Source organism: Corvus moneduloides, chromosome 5, assembly GCF_009650955.1.
Source record: "Corvus moneduloides isolate bCorMon1 chromosome 5, bCorMon1.pri, whole genome shotgun sequence".
NCBI lineage: Eukaryota > Metazoa > Chordata > Aves > Passeriformes > Corvidae > Corvus > Corvus moneduloides.
In genome coordinates this window covers 62,030,624-62,057,602 of record NC_045480.1, presented here as the reverse complement: position 1 = coordinate 62,057,602, position 26,979 = coordinate 62,030,624, and the positions used below count along the sequence as shown (strand labels likewise).

Sequence of the window (26,979 nt, the reverse complement as noted above, 5' to 3'; positions counted from 1 at the left end):
CAAAACAACCCATCCAAAACCAGGAGGAGAAGGTGGGTAATTGTGAGTGACTGAGACAGAGACCCAGACCGGCAGGAAATCGGAATCGTTTATTCAAAGGAAGGAGCTGGTTTTATACACTTTTCTAAAGCACGGTATTTCCTTACATGGCGTGACCTATCCCATGTTGCTACATCAGCAACACATTTTCTCAATGTCCTTCTATGGGGTGATCACTCGCTGTTCATCCATCTGTCAGCTCCCGGCGGGCTCCTCTCTGTAGGGCTCTGCCGTGTGACACCTCCTCCCCCCAGGGTCCGGCGGAGACAAGCCTCTCTGTGCCGCCATGTGCTCCTTTGTACTGCCATGTGCCTCTGCAGGCGTGTCCCACAGACCGCAGCTCAATTCTATCTTATCTCTCCTCACAGGTAATAGACATGCAGGAGCATTTCTTCATTCATTCGATGTGTACACAACTCCTCATAAGAATTGTTGACAGGAAATGGTTTTGTTTTTCCTGGAGTTTCTTCTGCAATACATCTCTCATCTATGGAGGCTGCAGCCTGTTAGCTTCCTAGCCATCCATGGCTACCCACTACCTGTCATTTCCCAAATCAGATCAATCTATGACTCTGATCCATGTTTTTGTGAGCAGCTGAAAAGGTTTTGTAACCAATTTATTATTTTGACAGATCTTTACATGAACTGATTTGTATCACGATATTTCTAATTGTTAGCTGAAAACAAAAATTTATTTCCTTTATTTTTTTCCAAAGAGAACTAATCAAGGCAAGAAAACCCATGCTCCAACAGAGGCAGAGGAGGACAACTTTGTCTCTGTGTAATCTTAGAAAAACAGGTCAACACAGAACCCTCACATAACTAAGAGATTGCTGTTCTATAGCTCCTTGAGACAAACAGCACCAGGCTCCAGAGCAAGGGTGGGCCTTCCAAAGATGTGCAGGAGGTCTGGTGCATCAGAGGCCTCCCATCTGCCCAGCACACCTTCAACCCAGCCACACCACAGGGAAACCTCAGGGAACATGATCCAACCCCACAGATGACCTCAAAGCAAACTTTTGCCTTTTTCCCAGAGAGCAAAAGCCAGGCAATCCTCCTCCTGCACTGCCTGTTTGGATTGATCTTAGTGTAAAGAGACCCTTTCTGGATAACACTGATGAAACTTTAAATTGTGGAACTAATAGAATAAGATGGATAAGCCTAATACTACATCTATCTATAAATTTTTGGGGTTGGGGAACCACAGGGGGAAAAAAACAGAAAAGAAAATGGAAAAACCCCACACGCTTTCTCTGCAGGACTTGCCTTCTGGTCATGAACAAAGCATAATTATAGCCTTCCTCTGTGATTCTCACCCCGCCTCTATTAAAGTAAAACAAATTAGCACAACAGAGGACAAGCAAAACTTAATTGCATTTATACTGCAGAAAACTCCAGCTCCTTGAATTTTGTGGCAAATATGAGCAGAATTTTAACACAATGCTGTAATTTGTTTTGAAATAGCAACAGATTTAAAATTTTGATCAACAACTTTTTTTTATTGAAAATTAAATTTAGGAGTCCCGAAATTTGAGGTCCATCAGCTTTACAGTTATTAGTAAAAAGTGCAGATTTAATTCCATGCCCTGTATTTAAACTGAAAGAAGCTCAAGAGCTCGTTGTCAATAAGTCAACACAAGCCATACAAATTCTAGTAGCAACATCACTGTCAAGCACACAATTATATACAACCAGTTTTCATTCTATAAGCAGCAAGAAAAACTACAGTAGTTTTGCAGCTGTAGCCCAAGAAGCCTTCAGTTTAACGTATTAAGAAATGCTCTACCTAAAGATGAAGATTGGCTGATATTGTAAGATAAGCTACTGATTTTGCTGGTTTACTGGAAAATCATTTGGCTCAAAAGGTTAAATGGGTGTTGAATTAGGAGCAGATTGTTAAAATTTGAATAGGAGGCACTGTATTTCTTATTTCATGGTGAACAATGAGTCGGTGTTAAAGCCATTCATCTCTTGAGCAACCAGACTCCTTAGTAGATGGAAAAAGCAATCACAGTTTGTTAACTGAACCATTTTACTGTTTTTCATCATTACCACATCCTTTCTAACATACATAAAATATTTCCCACATAAAGTAAATAATAACTTACTTTAATAATGTGGCATGGAATTGGTTCATTATATTAGTTACTGGCCTTTCTGTCTTGATTAATAGTTAGAGTTAATTACAACATACAAGAGTAGGAATCACAAAATATGTCAGGTTTAACGGCTTCTTGAAAATTGCAACATAATATTGATATGCCTGGTAACACTGAAATTATGTAGCCTCTAAAACATGGGTCACATGAAAGACCAGAAAAAACACCACTATAAAGTGAGAAAGTAATACAGCTAATGCAGGAAGGGTGCTGAGATGAAAATGGAAAAACTGGACAAAATGCAAAGACAAAAAGCTAAAGGGAGAAATAGAAGTAAGAGGCAGATGAAGAACTGGGAGTTTCATACAAAAGAAGAAAGAACTACCTTTCCCTCAAGAAACAGGGAAAGAAAACTAACAAAGGTGAAAAGAATGAAACTGGAAGAAACAAACAGACCTGGCTAAACTAAACTACTTTAAAACCAAGATGAGGCAACTAGACTAAAAGAACAGCTAAAACATACTATCCCTGCAACAATTTGACATGAATGAAGCCCAAGAAAAGGGCTAAATTATTTATGTACCAAGGTACAAAAATCCAGTTTGGAGTGTTCAGGAAACACTCAACCCCTGGCATCTGAAAAAAGGATCATCAGTCCAATACTGCGTTTACTGCCAAATGCTTTCCACATAGAATGCACATTCCCTTTGGTGCTCTTCAGGCACCTTGGGCATAGGGGTCTGGAACTGTGACACTTCATAAACATCTCTTCCTCATTTAATCAAAGCAACTCCACACATGGCAAACTGCATTTCCAGCTCTCACTTAGAGAAATTGGGAAGAAAATGAGACACAACAATATACAGTACCTGCCCCAATTCCAATTTTTTAATTTATTTTTTTTAAGAGTGGCTTAAATGAATGCTACAGTGAAGAAATAATTACAGCAGTCATTGCTCTAAAGCTCTGAATATCAGATTGGGGACAGCAGAATCAAACTGGTGCAGAGAATATGACTCTTTCACCAAATCAGACCCACCCCAGCTGCAATTTCTACAGTTTTTTAAGTACAAAAGGTCGCTCACTTTACCTGAGAGAAGTCAGTACGCAGGAGGCAATGCTATTACAAGAGACAGCAGGTACCTTGCTACCAGTGAAGGAAAAGAGCCATGGAAGGTACAGCACATGATGTACAATTTGAAAAAAACACTCTTTGAGACATAATTGCACATATATTCCAATTCCACCTTCAGAAAGCAAAGAATCCATAAAAAGGATTTAGATATTTTCTTTCATATTCACCACTTTTTCAAGCTGGTGTTTTCTCTAGACACCTTTCTTCCCTGACCCTTAGTGATCCTCTTGCCCTGTGTTTCACATTGACTAGCACTATTCCATTCATGTTCCTACAAATAAAATATTTTCTAAGTATCCAGTAGTTATGAATGCTGTTAGAGCATGATTTAGCAGCATATTCAGCTCACATTTGGGAATCTCTGCTGCTGAAGGAACACTTCCATCAACCGCTGCTACTGTGCCAGATTATGTCTTTCTAGAATCCCATGAAAAGCATGGAAGAGGGGTGAATATTTAGCCTTCAGTTCCTGGAAAACAAACCTGTTCTGTTGTTTGGCTCTGTCAGTAGCAGCAGCAAAGCAGAAGTACACACAGTACAACTGAGTCTATTATTAATAAGCAAGAACAAATAGAACAAAGGGACTTCAGGACCTGAAATGGCTCAGTCAAACTGCTGCCTTCCTGAGGTCTCTAAGGGATAAAGCCAGACTTACTAAAGAACAGTGTATCACATTCCAGAGCTGAGGTAATCCTTAATTAATCCACAAACTCTCTCCATGCAGAAACAAGTATCTGAAATAATACTTTCATTAGTATTGTTGTAACCATCATAATTATGCACTTTTAAAATAGCTCTGTTCTATTTCATACTTGTTTTTTCTCCTGAAGGATGTTACTCTACCTTGCCATTGGTAGATTGCAATGAAAGACCTTTTTTCAAGCTAGTGAGATCATGAAGTAGGATTTTCAGTACCTTAGAATATGCTTTCCCCTCAGGAAAAAAAAAAACCAAACAAACCCCAAACCCACAACCAAAAAATCCCACCAAGAATACAAGTGAACTAATCCCTAATAAACCTAAAAACCTGTCCTGAAAATCTATAGAGTCCTCCAACATGTTCCTAACCTATCCAGCCAAAGATACAAGATTCCTAGCTCAATACAAAAACCTGTGTTTTTAATAATTTCAATATTTATGTTCTTCTAGGCTTATTTTGATTAGTCACCTCTCATTTATCATCCTCAATACACCTGATGTAATAAAGCATACTGAATTTTATCTCTGAGTACATATTTTTCATCTCCATAGATATATTTAGCACATACTTTATTTTCCATTTTCCACTGTTTTGTCATTCAGTCTTCTCCTTGAAAAAATAACCTCAATTATAAAATTTTATCGGTTTCATGATGTCTGAAAACAAGTGTTTTAATTACATTAAAAACTCTTTAATTCACTTAGTTCTCTAATTTTAACATGTTTTGTACTATTTCAAAATTTTTTTCCACTGAAGAGACTATTTAACATAATTAGCTTGCATACAGTATGTGGACACCTCACTCATAAAGTCAATATAACACACAGCAATGTTGAGTTTAAATTTGAGTTCTCGTCTCAAATATGTCCTACACTAAGGGCATAACCCCAAAAACCTTTAGTCCACAGCACTCTCAGCAAAGTCAAAAATAATGACTTCTGGAAATAACTTGGGGAGTCTTATAACTTCTCTGCTTCTCAGTTATTCTAACGTACATTACTGGTAGACGAACAGGAATTACAAACAAAGTGTAACCTGATGTATTGCTGACATGAAGTTATTAAGTAAAAATAAACAGAAATTATTTGGCATAGAATTTTAGCTATTAAAGCAAGGTGAACTGTACTACAAAACTTTCATCTTAAATAAGAATACAAGCAAACAAAACTGCACTTTAATATACATCTCAACCGCAAAATTTAATGTCATCAATACAGACAAAAAAGACAAGACAGTCGTATGATACAGTAATGGATATCAGCTGGAAGGAATGTTATTTTTGGCACCATGCACTGTTCCAAACAGAATTCATAGTAAAGTCAATGGGCTGCGTTTGCTGGACTTGGTTATCATTCAGCTTGGTTATCATAATTTGGAAGAATTACACTAACATTCACCATTCATCCTAAAATTTTCAAAGAAGAAAGGTATATTGACCCTGATTGCAAGATAAAGTTGCCTAAATTATGCCTTTGGAGAGCTTTGCTTAAATGCAAACATTTGTTTAATAGAAAGGAAACTAAATTAAACTTGGAAAATTCTAAATTTTATTACTTTATATTAACTTTAAATTACAATATAATAGACCCCTTTGCCTACTAAAGCAGTCAGCATTATGGAATTCTAAAAACATACTCATTCTTTAAAGAAGAAATAAAAATTGCATTTTTTATTTCTTAAGGTAAGACATGTGAAATACAAATGACACTTTTTGAATGAAGCAATGTTCAGATAATACAGAAAAATTTCTTTTCTTTATACCTATGGACTTTTGAATCTCACTTCATCAGGTCTCAGAATATCAAGGTTTCACCAATAACAAAAAGTTTCTAAATATTGTTCTGAGCCAGCTTTCAGAGACATCCTGACCAAAAGAGTAGTAAAATCTCAAATTGATTATTGAATTCAAAGGATGTGTCATTGTCTTCCTTCACTGAGAACCTGAAGGAATTTAAGGAAGCTACATGGCTAGCTAGTGCTTGACAAGTAATATCCCATTTAAAGACTTCTCACTGAGACCTTTTCCTTTTCTTTTCTGTTTTTAATTAATGGAGGAATCAGCTGCAGAAGTTGTCACCACGATGGCTATAGGAGAAAGTTTCACAAAGGCTGTCTGCACTTCAGGCGGCTCTCTTGAAAGCTCTTTCTTGCATAGGCGAAGTTACGGCGTTTCAGGGAGTGGGTATGCAGAGCCAGCCCTACAGCTGTCAGCTACAGCTCGTAGGCATACCGGGAGCCGCTTTCTGTTCAACTTACAAAGCATTCTATAGTTTTCTTTGCTGAGTATCTTCATACACTACAAGCAGTAAGCACCATACACAGTGATACCTTGACATTTGCCTGTAGCCTATCATGACTACTACCATTGCCGTATTATAGTCATTATTATCCAATCACAAGAGTGAGCAACTTACAACTTAAGCTCACAATGGAAAATTCTCAGACCTCTCTTTTTCTTCCTACTTCGACATTTCTTCTTTGCCTGCCATATCTCTCTTTTTGGAAAAGACATGTTTTCTAGTTCCTTATGCTCTTCTTGAGACTGACTTACTTGGTGAAAAACATGTCTTTGTTTGTAGTCACATACCTTTGTCCTATTCATAAAAATCTTCCAACTCATCTCCAACCTTTGCCTTCTCACTTATTCAGAGATCAGTGTTTCAGCAAAACACCTTTTACTCTCTCAAGTCAAAACTTGCTTCCATTTCTACCTCATGCTAAGTTTCTACATTCTGAGATCTTTCTGCCAAGCCTACATATCTGTGAAACTTTCTTACCAAACTTTCATTCTCCCCAACAGTTGGCAAACTATGTAGAACTGTTGCGAGAGTAGTTGAGAGAACAGTCTTGACCTTTCTTCCAATTTCTAATCAATGTTTGCATTGATGCACACAAATGAACAGTGATGTGGCCATAATGCTGCTCACTTTTTACACTGCTATGTTGAAGAGCTTGGGAATTGTTAGGAAGCAGCTCATTTTAATCTCCTTCTAGGAGTACAAGTGTGTTACATGTCAACCGAGCTAATCAGAATTTAGGCTCTCTTACAACCCGCTGATCTGGAGAACGCAAAACAACTCATTAAGGTGGTCTGGCAAGTCCTACCTAGAAGCCAAGGCCTCCATGGCTCCTGAAAGGTGGCCTGGCCTAAGGGCAGCTCTATCTACAGCCTTCAGATCTCAAATTCCAAGAAACGGGCAAAAAGAGCTGCCCAAGACAAAAAGCAAATAAACAAACAAACATACCCAAAAGAACCAAGAACAGACCACAAACACTACCTATGTACACATACACCTGATTTTCAAAGAAAAATAGAATTCTATAGTTACTATTTAATTGAAAGTCCTGCATTTACTCCAGTTTTATGGAACATCTCACTCTAAAATTCTACTTCCCCCCCCCCCATTGTAAATGTTTGCTTACTTACTGAACTTGAAGATGTTCCTATTTCAGAGTGGGAGGAGAAAATAAGAAACAGCTTTGCCTCTAATTTGTCATTTTCTTTTTAATTTGAAATGGAAAAGGTCACTTATGACAAAAAATACTGGAGACATATTAATGCAAGGGAATGAATCAAAATGGGAACACCTGACTCTGAACATTTCTAAAGTTTAATTTATTTTAAACCACTGCCAAAAAGTAACTTTTTTTTCCTCTTGGCGTTATTCTCCAATTCATATTTAAGTATGTCTTTTATAATTCTGAAAGGCGTAACAGCCAGTAATACATCAAAATGAAAGCTGCAGTTTCACATATTCCATTTTCCTATTTCACAAGCCACAACAATATTACTTAATAGGCAAGAGCTGGCTTCCTTCAACAGTCTCCTATCCACTTTGGATCAGAAATATATATTCCTGTACAAGTAGAACATTTGAGTATTTACAGCTTTGGAACTCCTGCAAGACTGGAAAGAAAGGAGAAGGAGCCAGCAACATTTAAGAACACCACTTCTTTGAGGAGATATTTCACACAGTTCCATATTTCACTGGTTGTTCCAAGAAAAAAAAAAAAATCAGAAATTCCCCTTGTGGACACCTTAAAGCAATAAACAAAAATCACATATAAGACTTAATACCAGGCCTTTTTTCTTCTAGCTACGCAATTCTAAAAGTCACTTCTGACTTTAACAGTATAGGCTCCTAACTTTAAATAGGAAAAGTCTTACAATATCTTAAAAGTGGACACAAGTGATATTTTAGTTTTCCTATACAAATGGGAAAAGGTGTAGAAAGTCTAAATTAGAGATCTTAAGCTGACATCAGCAAGATTTCGTCATTCCAGTGAAAGGACATTTTGACCTAGGTGTGATGTTTCAGTGTAAATTTTCAGGACTGCCCTAGAAGACAGCAGTCACAATTTAGGTAGGTCTAGCACCAGGAAAAAAAACTATTATCATCTTGTTTCAGGGATAAGAACTGCTTTCTGACAAGGACACATACAGGAATAGCAACATTAAAGTGGTGGAATGCAGAATTTAGGGCAAAATTTCCTTGTCTTTAGTGACCTCTTCCATGAAGCAGAGAGACAGAAGATGCACATGAAGCAATATATCTGTTAGAGCAGGGTCACCCAGAAAATCCTCATTCATGATAACCAGAGAGAGATGAAGATCATGGAACCACAGTTCCCATCTCCTTAACTGGAATTTCTAGCATGCATAAGTGCACTTCTGTTGCTTAGTGTTTTTTAGCCTCTAATAGTTACATACAAATCATTCATAGAAGCTAGACCTTTCTTTCAGGTTGTGTTTCCCTACACAGTGAGCAGGGAACAATATTTTAAAATGTGCAACCACAAATACTTGGCTTAAGAATACAGCTGAGCAGTGAAATAATCATTATAAAGACTCTTTCAATTTTGAGATTTACACTCAAAAATTATCACCTTCTAAAAGGAAGGTGGAGAATAGGGCATATAATTAAAAAATAACTGAGTATGCAATTAAGAAATCAAGTAACAAATTAATTATAGTTCTACCTCATTCTTAATTTACCTACTTTAAATTACATAATGTACTCAAAACCTCTTTTGAAAAATAATTAGAAGAACATTCCTTCATTCAACAAAAAAAGCACATTTAAAATACTGTAGAATTGAAAACATTCAAATTAGCTTGTACATATGCAAAAAAAGATTTGGATTCCCTGTTACTTATGTGGCAGCTAAAGAAACATCTTGGAAGAATATTTCCAGTTCCTTACAAGTTTTGGAAGAGGACAAAATCATTAGTAGGTCAGACATTTATCCAACTTATTTCCAGCACCAAGCAGGAAGAAACTGGAAACCTTTCCCCACAAAGCAAATTAAATTTTGAAATGTGAAAATAGTGACATAGGGGCTGAAACATAGGCAGTTCATAGATTAGACAAAAAAATATTTGCATCAGCTATGGAACTAGGGCACGGGGGAGCACAGACATTCTAAAATCCGACTCTCCATTAATAAAATAAAATTTAAAAGGCAAACAACACATTCCTGTAAATGACACTTTTGATCCTAGTCTCATGACACTTCAAGAGATCATTCAGCCTGGCTGAACACCAAAATAATGGATCACTGAATAAAAAAGGACACATTGAATAAGTTATGAAAGTTCATCCTACCTTTTTGTTTGCAATTTTGTCAGGGGTGGGAAGGAGCAGGCACAAGGCAACATGACCTATTGCTTCACACAATACAAAGACCTGTTGTTCCCAACAGAGACATTCAGAACATTTCAGATATGAATCTACTTAAAAGTGGATTCACACCAGCATGTGACCCCTTGTAATGAAAAAGTAGTCAGACTAAACCTACCAACAAAGACAGAAATACAATACACCAGCGGAACAGAATGGCCCATCTGCACATCCTTCAGAGATATTATATGCAATCTTTCTGTAGTTTAGCATTAGATCAATGTATGTAATAGCCTAAAGCAAGCAAGCAGGTTGATAACCACCTGTGTAACCAGAACAAGGAAAATTTGTTCAGGTGAAATACCAAGCTTTTGTGTCTGTCTTCAAGAAACACATTTTAACTCATGTCAGAGTAGACAGGGTAGAACACTGAGTCTTCCCTGAGAGGGAAGGAAGAGAAATTCTGAACCCACAGTGCCTTTTTTAGAACCATAGAATTCCAGGTTGCAAAGGACTCCAAGGATCATTAGGTCCAACCTTTCTTGCCAAAAGCACCATCTAGACTAGATGGCTCAGCAACCTGTCCAGCTGAATTTTATAAGTATCCAGATTTGGAGAATCCACCACTTCCTTGGGGAGATTATTCCAACTAATTGATATCATTGTAAAAAATTCTCCTCTTGTGCCTAGTAGGAGTCTTCCCAGGAGTAACTTGTACCCATTAGCTCTCTTCTTTTCCATGTGACTCCTTGTAAACAAAGGGGTCTCCATCCTGTTTGCAGCCACGTACTGGTATGTGGTGACAGTCTCCACTAAGCCTACCACTAAAACCTGTCCCTAAGCACCACATCTACACATCTCCTAAATATCTCCATGGATGGTGGCTCCACCACTTCCCTGGGCAGCCTGTTCCAATGCTGGACAACCCTTTCAGTGAATTAATTTTCCCTAATATCTCATCTAAACCTCCTCTGGCACAACTTGAGGCCTTTTCTCTTATCCTACCACTTCCCACATGCAATTTTCTCCAGTCTAGATTACTGAGCATTTCAAATAATCCTTTAAAGATTTTAGTGGTAATATATATGAAAACATTCTTTCCCCTTCAAGTCACATCTTTTTAAATAGGCTAAACACCTAAGTCTTAATAGTGACAACTTAAGTGTTAATTATTTTTATGCCACAGGAGTTCTCTTTGCATCCTAGCTTTCCAGCACAGTTCTCAACCATAAAATTATTTCAAAACATTAATTTTATAACTTAGAGAATAGAGGTGATATTTTCCCCGCATGTAAGTTAACTGAAAGTGAAATAAGTGAAGCACAATTTGTTCCAACCAGCACCAGAAAAAGCTTAAGATCCCACCTTTTCAATGCAATCATACTGTGATCACTGGTGACCACAGAAAGATTCCAAGACAAAACAAAGCAAGCACCCATACCTTAAAACCATTTTTAAAATCCAAGATGTGTCTTCAAAGTGTTCAGTGGGATTTGCAGGGTCAATGTTGGCACCATGGATCAGAAAAGAATGAGAGGTAGAAACAAACACAAAACTCAGGGAACACAGAAGTACTTCCCACACACCTGACCAAAGCTGCTGTGCTCATTAAAGAGAAATGCAGAGGAATTTAAGAGTATTCTAAACAATAATTTGGCTTCTGGTAGATGCCATGTGTCTAGCATTCCAGACATTAGTCCTAACTCCTTAAAATCTATATAAAACTTCCTAAATAGAAGAAAAGTAGTGTCAGTACATTTGAAAAGAGGAAGGGCACATCCAGAAAAACCTATACCACCCTAATGCTTCTTCCCATTTTATTGTCTCTCTTCAGCTATTTTAATTTCTTAAAAAATTACATTTCCCTATTGTAGGTACAAAAATGCTGTTAGTGAGGATCTTCTTGTTATTTTTCTAAGTCCGTGAGAGACTTTTCTCTCTCACAGAAGAGGTAGCAGGGTATGTAAACAACCAAGCCACCTGCAACCTTGGAAAGTCTTGTTTATGGTATAGTAGAAAATATTTTGATAATGGATGTTTTAGGATTTTGGCCAATCACCCCCAAGGGGTGGCTGGTCCTTTGCCCAATTAGACTATGAAGAAAAAAGTCTATAAAAGAGTTTGTAAAATAATTAAATAAATCAATCTTGCTGCACAATTCCTGCCTGCTGGATCTTCTCCTCCTCCTCCTCCCTATGGCTGCGGGACACGGTGATATACCGTAGGAACCAGGCCTGCGGTAATACCCTATTGCTGCATGTATCCCAAAGAATTCATCAGTTTATTAATTGGCTTTGCTCAAGGTGGCCATACTTGGTATTAAAACCATATTCAGCAAATGGAAGCTATCAAAGCTTTGATAAAACCCAGACCAAGTATCACTGATTACTCACCAAACTATCATTCAGAAAGTGTTCCTCATATACAGAAAACCTCATCAGTAAAAACTGATTATACACTCTCTTTATTTCTCTAAAAAGCCAAACAGGTTGGCCTCACTGAATCCCGTTGTTACCTCAGACTACACTGACTACTAATCCTCAAAATGTCCCAGTGTAGAAACCCAGAGTGCCGAGAATATTTCTCTGCCTGTTTTTAAGGCTTTTTACCCCCCTGAACAACACTGTTTTAGCTTCAAACCTTGGAAAAAATTACCAACAGTCTGACAACAACTAGAAAATACAGTGGTGTGAATTAGGTGATAGAGTACTATGTAAGATTGTCACAGGGTGAAAAATTTAGAGGTTTTAGGCTTCTCTTTATAGCAAATAGCTAAGAGTAAAAAATATCAAAATGGAGGATTGTTGTTGTTCTCTAGACCTTCTTCTCTGTCTTCTACCACTCCATATTCTGCAGTAAAAGTAGTTTGGATTGATCGGATAGAAAATTCCGCAGTTCCTAGTCGTGTTACTGAATAATTGGTAAGAAAGTAAAAATAATGTACGTTTTTAGTAACTATTGGTTAAAATGTCTTTAAAAGGCTGTGTAAATCTTGATAATTAGGCTTTCTCGCTCTCACTCCTACTTTGCCTCTTTCCATGCTGTACCTGGGTCACGCTAGTGGCTCAGTTCCTCTGATAAGACTTCATAAACAACTATCTGGAAGCATTGAAACTACAGAAGCTGTCTCGCTTTATCTTTTAAACTCCTTGCAAGGACTTTCAGCAAATTCTCTCACATCAGGAGAGACTCAATTTATGGCACAATAAAGTGTCACAGTAAAGTGTTTATTTAAGCTGTCTATGTATCTAGGAGACATCTATAAAAATCAAAGACTCTGTCAACTAAAAACAGTTCCAGCAACTAATTTCGAAATGGTGGTGTGTTCCTGGCTATTTATATTAGGGGTATTTTCTCCTTCAACTGTGTAGCACATCAACAAACCTGCATCATCCAAATAACTCCTGCAAAAAAGCAGTACTGCTGCATCCCATGATCCCTACTCCAATGAAATCAAACCACTTGAGGTGGGTAGGACTTAGGAGCTTGTCACACACACGCCATGCTGCACTGGTATCTGCAATGCACTTAACAGAAATAGAATTCATTGCAATTCTCTAAAGAGCTGATCCATTAGCGCTCATGTGTAAGGCTGTGAGAAAAAGGAGACATCAGGGCTAATGCTCAGGCATATCTTCTCTCATGGGAATACTTCAGAATGTTTTTATATTAGGAAGGCTTTTATACCCTTCTGAAACAGTACATAGATATCCATTTTTGTTTCAGGAGCTTTTGTGTTCCACATTTGTTCTAGTCTTTATAAATATTGCCTAAAGAAAAGGTCAATGGCAAAGGTCTACAGACACATTCAATATCAGGCAGACATTTCAAAGAGTGAGGGGAGCCAAAGTCTAAGAAATTGAGTAAGCATATAAGCCAGATGCATGTGATTAAAGAAAAACCAAAACAACAACAAACCAACACACACGCACACACACAAAAACAATGACCAAGACCCCCACAAAATAAAAACACACTATCAAAAAACCCCACTAAGTGGGGTTTAACAGTAAGTAAAAAAATTTGGCTAAAAAAAGACTAGAAAAAAATTCGCCCACAAGACCACATAATCAAACTCTCCCAAACCTAGAAATTCTCTTAATGTATAAAGTCTGCCATTGTCTCCTTCTTTCTACAAAGGAAAATAGAGCATGCATGATTTCAGCTACAGATGGTTTTCCGCATCTTTCACTTCTTCTGAACTTCTATTAGATAGCTAGAAAAATGCTCTAAGTATGCGAATTTTTGATTAATCTAGGTAACCTATTCAGTTCCCAAAAAAGTATTTAACTTACCCTAAAAAGCTAAAATTTGGTTAATATCTTGGCCAATCCTTGCCTGTAGCTAGTATTATTAATCTTCTACAAGCAGGCACATAATAGCAGATTTCAAACCTTTCTAATGAGGAACTCCACTGTGGTGGACTAATGGGTGGAAATTATAATACGGAGTAAAAGAAGAGAAATTTATAAAAACAAAATAATAGGAAGGTAAGGAGTTAACAGGTTTTGTAGAAGTGACATGTCACAAACTTGGTAGAGTAATCAGAAGCGCTGGTGTAGCACACATTTCTTTCAAAAAATGTTTACAAGGTCCTTGGCCAATTGCTTGAAAAAATTACACTGCAAAGGCATAAAAGACAAATATCTTCTATTAATAGATGCCCAGGTACAACAATGTGTATACCAAGGTGATAACTGAAAGCAGAGCTAATGGCTCTCAGTATCTCCACCAAGTGATCAAATATTAAGTGAAATTCAGTGCTGATAAGTGCAGCCTGTACACATTTGGCAAAGCACAACCGATTTTATAACACTGGACTTAAATTTAGCTCTCACCACTCAGCAAATAAGCTCTGGTGGCACTGTGGAGAATTAAGCTCAGTTCTCAGGGCTGGTCAGAAAAAGAATGGGGATAGTAAATAGTGCTCACTGGAGATACTGAACAAGAAGGCACCATTTTGCCCTTAACAGTCAATAGCTGCTGACATCCCAAATGTGAGGGTAGGATAGCACTACAGCCTTTCTTATAAATCAGAGGTATTCAACTTCTTCAGGGAAAAATGAAAATCTCATCTCAGAGTGAGAGATGGGTAAAAAACCTGGCCTTTTTCTTCTAGGCACAACCAGATGCCTGAAGCCTTGCTGCTCTCCTCTATTTCATGATATCCCCGTGCTGGTGTCAAGATGACTCAGAAAAGTTACCTTTCATCCCTACAGCATGCAGGCCACGGCATCTCAAGCTGGGGCCTTGAGAGGAGTAAAACAGCCCCTCCCTCAGGCACCTTCTGGCAGCCACAAAACACATCCTATGTCAACCCCTCTCAGGAGAGGAGGTGGACAGAACAAAACAACCCTTTATGCTTCACTTCCCAAAGGAGCAGAGGATGTGGCAGGCTGGGCCCTCTGCCCCTTGAGATCAGCCTGCTTTCAGACCTGGGAGCCACTGCAGCAGCAAGCACTAGAGCTAGTTAGGATCACTAATGCAACTTAAAGAGCAGCACCCTGAAGTGCATGTGTGTACATGCATATATACATATGCACAGCCCCTCTCCCCCTCGTGCTAAACAACCTTCACTAATGAGTATATGGTGGGGAAAGCAGCCTTGCCCAAAGATCTTTAATGGTCTGTTGGGTTCCACCCACGAGGTCCTTGGGCTGGCTGCCATCAATCACTTTGCAGCTGCAAGATGTCTCTAGCTGTACACAGACTCCTCTGACTTTCCTTCTTCACTCGTAAGCTGGCTCATGAAAGTCTAAAGCGAGTTTAATCAGCAGCCCCTGGCTTCAAAATCCTGCTTTAGGCCAAGAATAAAAGCGAGTTTTGCCCACACTAAATTACTTCAGTAGAGTGTTTTTCTTTAGGATTAGTTAACATTAATATAAGATGTTCATCTTAGGCTGGTAACCTAAAACTATTATCTGAGGAGATTGCTGCTGCCATCTACTGACAGCTTCCCTTATAAACAAAATTTAAAGCAGCTTAAACGGAGGTTGAAGTGAGACAAGCCGATGCAATAGAAAAGCCCAGCACGCACAGACTGGCAGACAGGCTACACTATCCATACAACAGAAAAATGAAGTACAAATAATACTTCATATCAGGCACAGATCACTTTCAGTGAATGAGGAGTTTAGCAACAGTATCTTCACAAACAAGTTTACTACCTGAAACAGAAGAAATCTGATGTGAGTCGCGTATTTTGAGGTGGTTTATTTTTGCTTGCTTGTTTTTTAAATAAAATGTGGGAGGTTCTTTCTTTGATTACTAGTCACTCAGCAATAAAGAAATGTAGGTATACTACTGCCAAGATTAATCTTTCACAGCATATTCTCTTGGAGTAATATCCCAGTTCAGACTAACATAATCAAACGTGGCAGTTCTGTGCTTGGTTTGATACAGTTTTGTTTTCCTAAGAGGTCCTTCACTGGCGTGCATTGTGCAGCGAAACAGTTTCATAGGCCGAGAAGCTCTTCCAGCTACAGTTGACACCAACTTCAAAACACAAACCAAAATGTTTCCGTGATTCCCTTCAGCGCAGATTCACAGACGGCAGCAGGAGTCATCTCTTAATGCAGCATGTTAATACACTGGTATTATTAGCCTTCCTCCATCCCTAGGTTTCTTTCATGTGTTAAAAGCTAATATTTAAAGAGATAAATACCAAATATTTCACTTGCTGTCTACTCAGTTATAGACTGCTACACAATTTCTGCTGGGGACTTGTGCACAGCATTTCAAAGCCTTTCTTGTCTCCAGTATAGCTATCAGTATTAGCTATCCTCTAACCCAAACCAGACAGCTATCAGAGTCCTCTTTAAAAACCATAGCTTGCATTGCAAGTACTGCCCCCCAAGTCCCCAAAACAGCACAGTATGGAAGCTAATCAAGTACTGATCTTGTAAATTTATCTCAAATAGTGAATGCGCACTCATTCCCAGGACTCTCTGCAGTCATGTGAGAAGCCGTTCAACAAAAAGATCTGACAGACTCTGAGAACTGCCAGAGTAGCACCAAATCCAGTAAGAGCCACTGAACTGAGACAGAATCACATGGGGATGCTCAATAACCTTTTGTTAAATACAGTTATCTACACAATTATCTAGTCTAAACAAGACTAGTGCTTGATTACCATCAATTATGTAATTGTAACACATACAATTTGATCTATTACACAATTAAAATACACCAATTGCTGCAGGGATAGCAGAGAACAAAACAATTTTTAAAAAATTAAACTGAGCTAATTCTATTAGATAACACTTAAAATTCAGGGATTTGCTCAGATTAAAAGTTTATATTTATCACCCAAGGGCTTACAAATGCAGATCAGGGATCACAGGACCCTATAGTATTAACCACTGACAGATACAGAACACTGATGATAAACAAGAAAGCTGGAGAGATTACACACCACAGACATGCAAACCCACCTCAGATTACACAAGAGCCCATGAACATTAAATAAAAACATTATCATTGTGAACTTCTGGCAAACATTATAGCAAAGATGATTTTTAAAGGCAGAACTTTGGGAAAGATAATGAGATTACATTTTTTATTAAGTGTCTTGTTTTGGTACTTCCTTGCTGGTTTGACAGATTTATGAACACATTTGTTGTCTGCTGGACACAGCATCAGAACTTTAAAGAAAACTTCAGAACAAGAAGGGTACTGGAGACTGGGAAAAATCTTCACAGTGAAAACAAAAAGCTTACAAAAGGAGGGACACAAGCGTCTGATGCAAAGGAAAGAGTGATGGTCAAAAAAATACCCCGAGAATAATTGGTTTTGCAAGAGGTCTAATGGGTCTAATGGTTATAACCAAATGTCCGCTTTACCAAGAACAGCAGAAGGACATTTCAGTAAATGAAAATGCAATATTAGATTAGCCCAGTCCAGACTTCTAGGTGATACAGAGCAGGAAAGAGCTGTCTATCTTAAAAAGAATCTGTAAAGCACAAAGATAGCCAGAACAGGAATACTTAGAAACACATTCCTGTTGAAAGCAAGGCTAAAAACTATATGAGCAGCAGGAAGAGAAGTGATGTTTGCTTCAGCCATCAAAAGCAATGGGAGAAAGAATTTGACAGAAAAGATTAAGCAGCTGTTTGATTCCCACTGAAATTGAATTCACAGCTAAATGCACAGGAGGAGGTCTAAATGCACAGGCAAGATGAAAGTGCAGTTTGGACAAACAGGTATTGAGGCAGGTCTAGATGCAACTTAATACTGAGGAACATTCAGTTTAAAGTAGCATTTTCTCATATATGCTTTGACCCTAGGTACAGCAAAGCATCAATCCCTCAAAAGAATAAAATCAATGGAAGAAGTTGACAGTGTCCGTTGCTTCCAACACTAGCTCACCCCCTGGCTGTGGCTCCTTTTTGGCCTTTGTCAGTCAGACACGAACAAGAGATGCTTCCCAGCTCTTATTTGGAAGAGTTTATTCAATGATTAGTAAAAGACTGTTCTGTAGAGTGCAAGGAATAGCAACAGGACTGGGGAGGATTCGGGGGGGGGAAATGCAATGGAGGACACTGTAAACAAAGCAATACTTCAGATATCAAACCGAGCAGTGGGCGCAGCTGGTGAAGCAGGCAGGTCAAGGACAGGTAGGCACAAAAGAGGAAGGAGCGTCATTAAGCCTGCTTACACCATGGAAAAGCTAAAGGAAAGGAAGGCGTGGAACAAGTTAAGCAAGAGATGAAAGCAGACACTGAGGAAAACCAGGAGACAGAATGGATTATCTAAGTGAGAACAGGTTATAAGAAAGGTCTGACTCCAAGAGCAGTGGAAGAGAAGAGAGGACTTTATTATGTGGAGAGTAAGTCAGTCATATCTGGAATGGGGAAGGAGAAGCAGCAAGAAAATGGAGGGAATCAGATGGCAAAAGAGAAGTAGGGCTTGCCAGGATCCTGTTAAGAAGGAAAATGAGATATAAAATCTTTCAGTTCATAGTAAAAATAGGAGCAAAAGATTATTCCCATCCCTCAATGGTTAAAAACTGCATTTTCAAGTACTGTTGGAAAGCAGACTGCAGCAAAAGTCAGCTCACAGACCTTAGTGGTACTGCACAGACCCTCGGAAACAAAATCCCAGTGTGCTCTTGCTACCCCAAGGAGAGGTGGCCTTCTGCTATCACAGGGCTTTGTATTGGCATTATGTACATCACGCTCAGCAGGGTTCTAAAGCTAGAGTTTACAGCATCCAGCTAGCACAGAGTTCTCTGCACAGCATTATCCCAATTCAAAATGGCTAAAACCATCATGAAATCTTGACCAAAAAAACCTATTTAAATTAAGGCATGCAAAAATGTAAGCTTTCCAAAATGCCTTCACAGTATAACATAAGGAGGAGCAAAACTGGTTCTTTAAAAAAGACCAAACATAAGTAAGGGACTTTAAACATATATAAGATCTCTCACTGACCTGAATGCATGTCTACAGTAACAGGAAAATACCTCACACTAAGGCAGGTTCAAAGCCCATGTGGCAACACCTCTCCTCTCAACACAACCAAATTTGTTTGAGTCCTTCACTAAACACTGCCTGATATTTACATATTTATGGATAGCTATACATTTATATGCACATGTATATTGTATAGACCTAACATTCCAACAGTCAGAGGACAACTCACATCCCAGTTAAGCGCAGGCAAAAGCACAGGCAACATTGGGGCTGAGAACACTCAGAAACACATTGAGACTTCTGAACCATGAAAGGGGGTGATAAGGCTTTCAGACCTGCCTGTACCACACTTTCGTAATCTTTCCACTTTCTTCTCCATTTAGCACACTTCCTACTGCAAATCAAAATCTTACCAACACAGCAACAACATATTTCACTGAAACTTACGGACACAGATTCACTTACCGGCTCCTCAGCTTGCAGATATTGCAGAATGTGCTCATAACTAATATCATACATGTAGTTTATAGGCAGAGAAAAACCACACTGAGCAATGACATTCAATCCCAAAGCTATGCTACATTCTGCAGCAGCACTTATTCAGCTGCTCAGTCTTTAAACTGACACAGAGCATGCTCTAGAAAATTAAAATCACTGCTGAAAAATGGTTTATAGTAAGTACATCCTTAGCCAGAAGAGACACTTTTATTTCAAGATGCCCTGGAGAGATCACTGACTTACAGAATGCTAAACCACACACACACAAAAACTTCATATTCTAACAGATCAGAAAAGACTCCACAGCTTCAATATATAAAAAGCAATCTCATTCTGTAAGAATATTTTAAAAATATGAAATTTGAGTGAAAAATACTAAAACTCTACAGCTATGAAAGGGTGAAAATACATTGTGTATGCCTGCCTGATGCATGTAAGATTCTCTGATACATTCTCATGTTTTTATGGCAGAATTTACATACAACTATGCCATGAAAACCCAAATAACATTTTCACAGCTGCATTACAATGTAATTCACATCAGAAATTCAGGATTATGTCATTATTCTATTATTTCTACCTTGCATGTGGTTCTCTGGTTATTGATTTATGAGTCAATCTGAAATCTTACTTTCAGGCTTTTTTTGCCAACTGTTAGTAACACATTACACTTGCGATAAATGCTGTAACAACGTAATTTATGTTAAGCTTTCACATACATTACAGGAAAGCTTGTTTTTATTGATAGCATAACCATTTGGACTTACTCTTTAAACTTGTCTTCAAAATCTTAAGCCAAACTGAGTGTGTTCATAGGATGCAAAGGCACATCTGCCACTTCCTGGCAAGCACACACAGCCCACACACACAAACTCAAGGTCTGAGAACTTTGCACAGGAAGGTATTAGCAAAATACACTTCCCACAGGGGATCGTATCTGTGGTTGGTCAGGCTGCCACCCACCCACCCACTCTATAATTGCCTCTTCTTAGCAGGACTGGGGGAGAAAATAAAATTCAAATGCTAATTGGTGAAGATGAAGACAAGGAGGTTACTTGCCAATAATCATCACAGGCAAAACAGGTTCAACCCAGGAAGATGAATTTAAGTTTATGCCAATTAAAATAGACTTGGATAATGGATAATAAGAAACAAAGACAAGAACTAAAACAGCTTCCTCCAACCCCCTTTTTCCCAAGGTACAACTTCATATTCCTTCATCCTCAACTACTTAACTTCCTTGTCCACACCTCCTAAAGTGGCACAGGGTGATAGGGAATGGGGTTATAGTCAGTCCATAACAGCTCCTCTCTGCCACTCCTTCTTCCTCATGCTTTTCCCCTGCTCCAGCATGGATCCTCTCCATGGACTACAGCTCCTTTCAGAAGAACCAGCTCCAACATGGGCTGGCCATGGGCTACAGATCACTCAGAGTATATCCATATCCCCCTGTATAGTCTCCTCTACCTAGAGCAGATTCACTCCTTCTCTGATTTTAGTGTTTGCAAGGCTATTTCTCCCACTTCCCTTTCCTAAATATGTCTTCCCAGAGGCACCACTTGCATTGCTGGTGGGCACAGCTGTGTCCTGTGGTGCAGAGCCCCTGACCTTTTTTCACAAAGGCCACACTTGCAGACCCCTCACTGCTATAACTTGGCCATCTACAACCAAGGCAATATGGCAGGGAACCGACTGGGGGGGGGGGGCGGGGAACAACAAAAAAACCACCCACCTACCCATACCACACAAAACCACACTGAAGTCTACAAAGGAAAAAAGTTTCACTAACACCAGCAAATGCTAGGTTGTGTCTCAGTTCAAACTAACTAACTTTACTGCCAGACCAAATAAAATAAATATCCTTAAGATGCCTAACATCTTTATTGTCCTGCATCTGAATATGAAAAAGTGGAAGAATTAACCACATTTTCTCCCTACACTGAAAATTTATTCCCACACTACTCAAGATTTACAGCACAGATAAGTGCAATTTCACAGAGAAGGTTCTTTTTATATAGGTAGCATAATTTTTGAACATCTGAACTAAAATGAGAGTCTGCCATTAAACTCTAAGTATTTGTATATACAGACATGCATGTGCCCCTGAGAGCAGTTAACAAATAGTAGCAAATCAGGCTTTGCTTCATGACAGTGACCTCTGGAGTTAATAGTTCAGCATTCAGATGATCTTCCAAAACACCAAATCGACTTTTCTTCCATGTCAAGCCATAAGCCAAGTCAGATTCCAGCAACAAAATAGAAACGTCTTCATCAGTGCTGTTTGGGACATATCTTTCACACACTGCCTACTGAAAGCTCTGCTAATTCAAGCAAAGAGCAGAAAACTGGCAACCAGGCTTATTAAGATCCTTAATAACTTTTATCAAGACTATTTTTTGTTATTATACTGGCAAACTAGGTCTCAAAATTTAAACTATGACTTTATATGCCAACAATCTGCTTTAGACGGAAACCTGTTCATTTCTAGGATGATATAAGATGAGTGTACAGAGTACACTCACTTCTGTCCTCACAGCACACAAATTGCTTTGGTTTTACTTAGTATGCCTATAAATTGCATCTTTTGAAACATGGATATGAGATTCCAGAGAGATTTGTCTTTGTTAAAGAAGCTGTCCTTTATAGTACCCAACAGATGAAGCCTCTGAAAGTGACTGTTTTACAAATTCCTGGGATATAAGCTGACTAGGAAGTGCTACATCATTTAGTTTGATCCATTGTAAGACACTGCCCTTTAATCACTCAGTGGTCTCTGTACTGAGTCTGCTACGCTGTGACATTTTAAAACTAAGCACCTGCTGCTGTATCTCACCACACTTGGATTTCACTGCCCAATCATTCTGTGATCAGATTCATTTGTCTGACTTCCATTTCCAAGTTTCTCTCTTATTGTGATCTCCCTAATTAAAGAAATTACCAGATAAAATCACCTTTTGAAATCTAATTAATTACTTTTGAAAATTAATCATGTCACTAGTCTTTTTATAAGCTAAAATTTGTCAAATCTCCTGGTTTCTCCCATAACTCCTGCAAATTTTGAAAACTTGTTTAAACAAAGAAACCAGAATAAGATGCTGTTTTCTAGCACTGACCTGGACGTAGAGTGAAAATCACCCACCTATTTAACTGGCTCCATCAAACTGCAGCATTTCAAGGGGAATTCCCATTTATTTCCTGCAAGCATAAATAATTTCAGCAACAAGACATTAATTTGTGTCTCACTCTCCAAGTTTCTCAAAATGCAGCTTTAAATTTCAAAAGCCTGAGTGGACCTAGCAGTTGATTTCCACAAAACTCTCCCACTCCTTTCTTCACTGTTGCAAAGTTGATCCAAACACATCTGTAAATGGTTTCACAAAATGCCAAGGCTCCCATGAAAACAGGGCACTTGGAGGAGCATGGCACAGAAAAGAGTAGTTTCAAATTTAAAGCCCTTCACTAAAAATAGTTTCTGCAAGTCACACAGCCGAATGATAATGCGTGAAGGTGTGACAAAGGTGTGGCCATGAGCTTGTTGTCACCTACATTAAACTTGTCAGACCATTACCAGCCAGGGGAATGCAGCTGGATAAAATTCAAGCCAGAGAAACCCTTACATCCTACTGTTTCCTTTTGTTTGCTAACATACAGAGATCTCTCACATGCTCCTGAACAGTGCTTTGAAAGCAAACACTGCTTTAAAAATGTACCATATGTGCACATTCATCACTATATTAAGATAAGTCACTATATCACATTGAAAAATCTTTCCAACAAAATACACACTCTGCCCAGCAGTACAATCATTTCCATCCAACTGCTGGTTCATACAGTACAAAAATATCCTGGAAGCCAATTATAAGTACTTACTGTTAACAGGTGAGCATCTCAAGCTGCACGCTATCCTCAATTCTTTGGAGTCCAGTGCTATTTTCAGGCAACTACAGAAGCATATCCATAGTATCAGACAGAAAGGGTAGGAAAAAGGGCAATTCCACACTTAGTGCTTGTTCATTCCAGGAGATGAGTGGCCTAAACTCCTAATAAAGCCAATGACAAACGAGGGCACTCAGCAGCTCATGCAACTCTTTCCACTGCATGCCAGGGTCAGAGCCTATTTTAACAGGCCCTTCATATTAGGCATATAATTGCCTTATACAACAAAGAAAGAGAAAATACCATTCTTTATAACAGATTTAGTTACAAAATCAAACTAAAAAGTTGTAGTCAAGGTCTGAAATTTCATCTTGAACATTGCTACAATGCCTCATTTAGCTGTGAGATTTTGTTTTCATTATTCCAGTGGATTTGGTGGAGTAATCCTGGATTTAGACCTGTGTATGATATGAGTGGACCCTGGGTATATACTATTTGTGATTCAGCTAAAGGATGTTGATATCATGAAGAATAGCCAGTGTTACAGACAGCAAACAATGGATTTTTTTCCTTTCCACTCTTCTAATAATAGTGATTTATATTTTTTGTCCTTAAAAGCACAATGTCAATATAGCTATCATCAAAAAGGATTACTCAAGTTCTCACATTAGACTACCACGTCCAGAAAAGCAGTAGAGAAATGAATTACCTTATTTTTCATTAGAAAAAGTAGATTTCCTTTCAGTCGGCACCATCTCTCCCTCGGTTCTGCATGCAAAGAGGTAAGAGATTAATAAAAACCACCTTTTGTCTTCACACATTAAATGCTTCTTAAAGAAGGTGAATTAGTTATAAAGGTCAGAAAAGAAAATCATTATCAACCAAAACAAGACAGCTTAACTCAATGGCTGCCTACGTTAGATGCCAAATAACTTCCCAGAAGGTTTCTTCTACTCTGCAGCCAGGAGAATTGGTGACTGCAGCACACACTCAACACTGTTTTCCCAGCTTTTCTCCCTCTCCCTCTTCCTCACATGGGAGCAGAAAAAGGCACTTCAGCATGCAACACCTTTTGCTCCCATCATTGCAGGAGATCTAAACTAATCCATGTTAAAGCAGAAAAACATTCACTATTACACTTATATTAGAACGTGCTAATCTGAAATTACAGTTTTCAGAACATAAGAAAAGGAGTAAAATGAGACCTAAATATTTACAGTCACTTTGCTATTACTGTTTTGCTATACTTTTTAAAATTGCTTAACCCGTGGGAATAACATCTTTTTGTTTATAGACACGTGGCAGGCATGTAAACAAACTTTTGAGAATGGGGAATGTTTCACAACTTCACAGTAAGTGAGTGGGTCAAAAAACTTTAAAAAGTTATTTTTCCATAAACAGATGATTTTTAGTATTGCATTATTTTTCTTTTTACAAATACACTTGTAGGTGTATGTGTAGATACATACAGACACAAACATATTATAAACATACACAGATATAAATCTCACAGACAAATGTGATCTCTTTAGAGATAATTTCTTAAAAGAGTGTCCTGGGTTGCAGTATATTCTATTACCATCCCCATGAGCTGTTGAAATCAGGTGGGGCAGTGTTTCCTTGCCTCCTTCCCCCAGACTATCTTTCTGTTAATGGCCCATCAATGCCCTGCTGCATGACTCAGAGATAACTCCCTCTGGACTATCTTCTGTTAATGAGCCTAATCAACACTTGGCCTCATGACTCATTAGCCCATTGTGAGATGCTCCACCCAGAGAGAGGAACCAAGCATCCCATTGTGGATATAATCTGAGACTCTGAACACCAGAAACAACCCTTTCCACTGGATTTCCAGAGGACAGGAGCTACACAGCCACCACTGGACCTGAGGAAGAGCAGACCCTTTTTCTACAGGATCACCACTTCAGAAGACTGCAGCCACCATTCTATCGGACTGCTACCACCACCCTGACTAACAGGGCATCAGGCTGTATCTTGACTCTGTCAGTTTGAACCAGTGTTTTCTTTTATTTTTTCCTTTTCTTTAATTTCCCTGTTAAATTGTTATTCTGACTTAGTGCCTCCAACTGGTTTGTTTCCAAACTAGTACAAAGAGGAAGAAATATTTTTACACAAGATGTATTCTTGTGCATTTTTGAGAGGGGACATGAAACCCTGTACTTCAGACAGTGTTGGAATTGCTAGGGAGCCGGAAGAACAGCTGGACCTTAAGGTCATGTTATTCTACAGCTGCCTCTGAGGAACGCTTGTATTTCCCTAAGCTGGCCACCACTAAGAACATTATATTGAGCAGAAGGATGTCTTGTTACAGTAAACAAATAAATAAAATTCTCTTTTCCTCTTGATAATTTCAATAGGCAACATTTGAAAATCAGAGTAGCTTTTTCCCCTCAAGAAAGTGGGAGGTTTACACTTACAGGCACTGGGACTTAGAATAACTGTGTTCAGTAATAACCTGGGGGGTTTTCTTAGAAAAGGAATTGAAGTTCCTGCATCTTTTCAGACCTACTAGTGCAAGGACAATACAGAAAATAACATAATATAATTTGATGCACATCCACCAACTAAAAACTTAAACACAGTCATCAGAACGAGTATGTAGCTTTAGAGTACAAGTACAGGATGCTGCTAAGATAAATTCCATCCCCCAGAACCCTGTGGGCACCAGAAGGAAGGAATCACATTCACACTGCAGCCTTTTCAGATAAAAGGCATTTTTCCATAGGATTGGGATAGTCATTACCTTATAAGTGTGAAAAATAAGCAAGTCCAAAGATTAGTCAGACTAACAATGACAAGCCTATCAGTGAACAGGATACACAGTGACCAACATGCCCTGGCAGAAAGAACCCTTCTTCTCAAGGGATCATAATGTGATTGCTGGGAGCCAAAAGGATTTACCAGGCAATAGGAACATCCCACACATGCATAGCTCCTTAAACACTTTCCCAGAATCAACCACTGACCATGGCACAGATAGCCCACGATACTGGGCTACAGAAATGTTTGGTATCTCTCCAGTAAATGTAAGCTTTTTAACAGTATTAGCAATAATAGCACTCAACATAATCATAAGTAACAGAAAATTCAAAACATCCTCAAAACATCAGATATCAACCAGGAAGGGCTTGATATGCTGCCAACAATGAATACACAGGGTATGTAAACCTGGTGAGGAACCCCAAGGCAAACAGAAGTGAAAGCTTCCTAAAGCCTCCTGCCCAGGAAGTTTGCTTTACCCTGCACAGGAAATTCTGGCTATTTATGATTAGAAAATGCGTGTTGTGGTTTTACCAAGGGCATGTATAAACTATTCTGAAAATGTGGCACAGAACTTGCTCAGCCCCTTATAACTGAGTCTGTTCTGGTTTTGAGCTTGTTTGGGTTTTTTTTCTAATACAATAAAAGTAAATACAGTCACAATGAAGATCAACTGGGACAAGTGAAAATAAAACATTTGTTGTTCCTGAAATTATTGTGTTAAGACTGATTTTATCACTAAACATGAGCTATTTTCTAACAGCTACTGAGGGAATAGAGGTTTATTTAAGCTTACTGAAAATTGAAAGACATTTAA

At 38.5% G+C, this 26,979-nt stretch overlaps 1 protein-coding gene across 9 annotated transcripts in view; it reads right to left on the bottom strand.

The window, feature by feature from the left end:
* The window catches only part of INPP4B (inositol polyphosphate-4-phosphatase type II B), a 312,437-nt gene that overhangs the window by 246,523 nt on the left and 38,935 nt on the right, over positions 1 to 26,979 (bottom strand). For 6 of the 9 annotated variants that reach the window (XM_032108397.1, XM_032108395.1, XM_032108396.1 and 3 more), the window contains one exon: positions 24,091 to 24,149. The exons of 2 other annotated variants lie outside the window; for them this stretch is intronic. In XM_032108397.1, coding sequence (XP_031964288.1) covers positions 24,091 to 24,149 — 59 coding nt within the window. Of the gene's footprint in view, positions 1 to 22,644; positions 22,701 to 24,090; positions 24,150 to 26,979 lie in introns of those variants that run through there. One more of the 9 variants, XM_032108402.1, reaches the window with a different exon arrangement.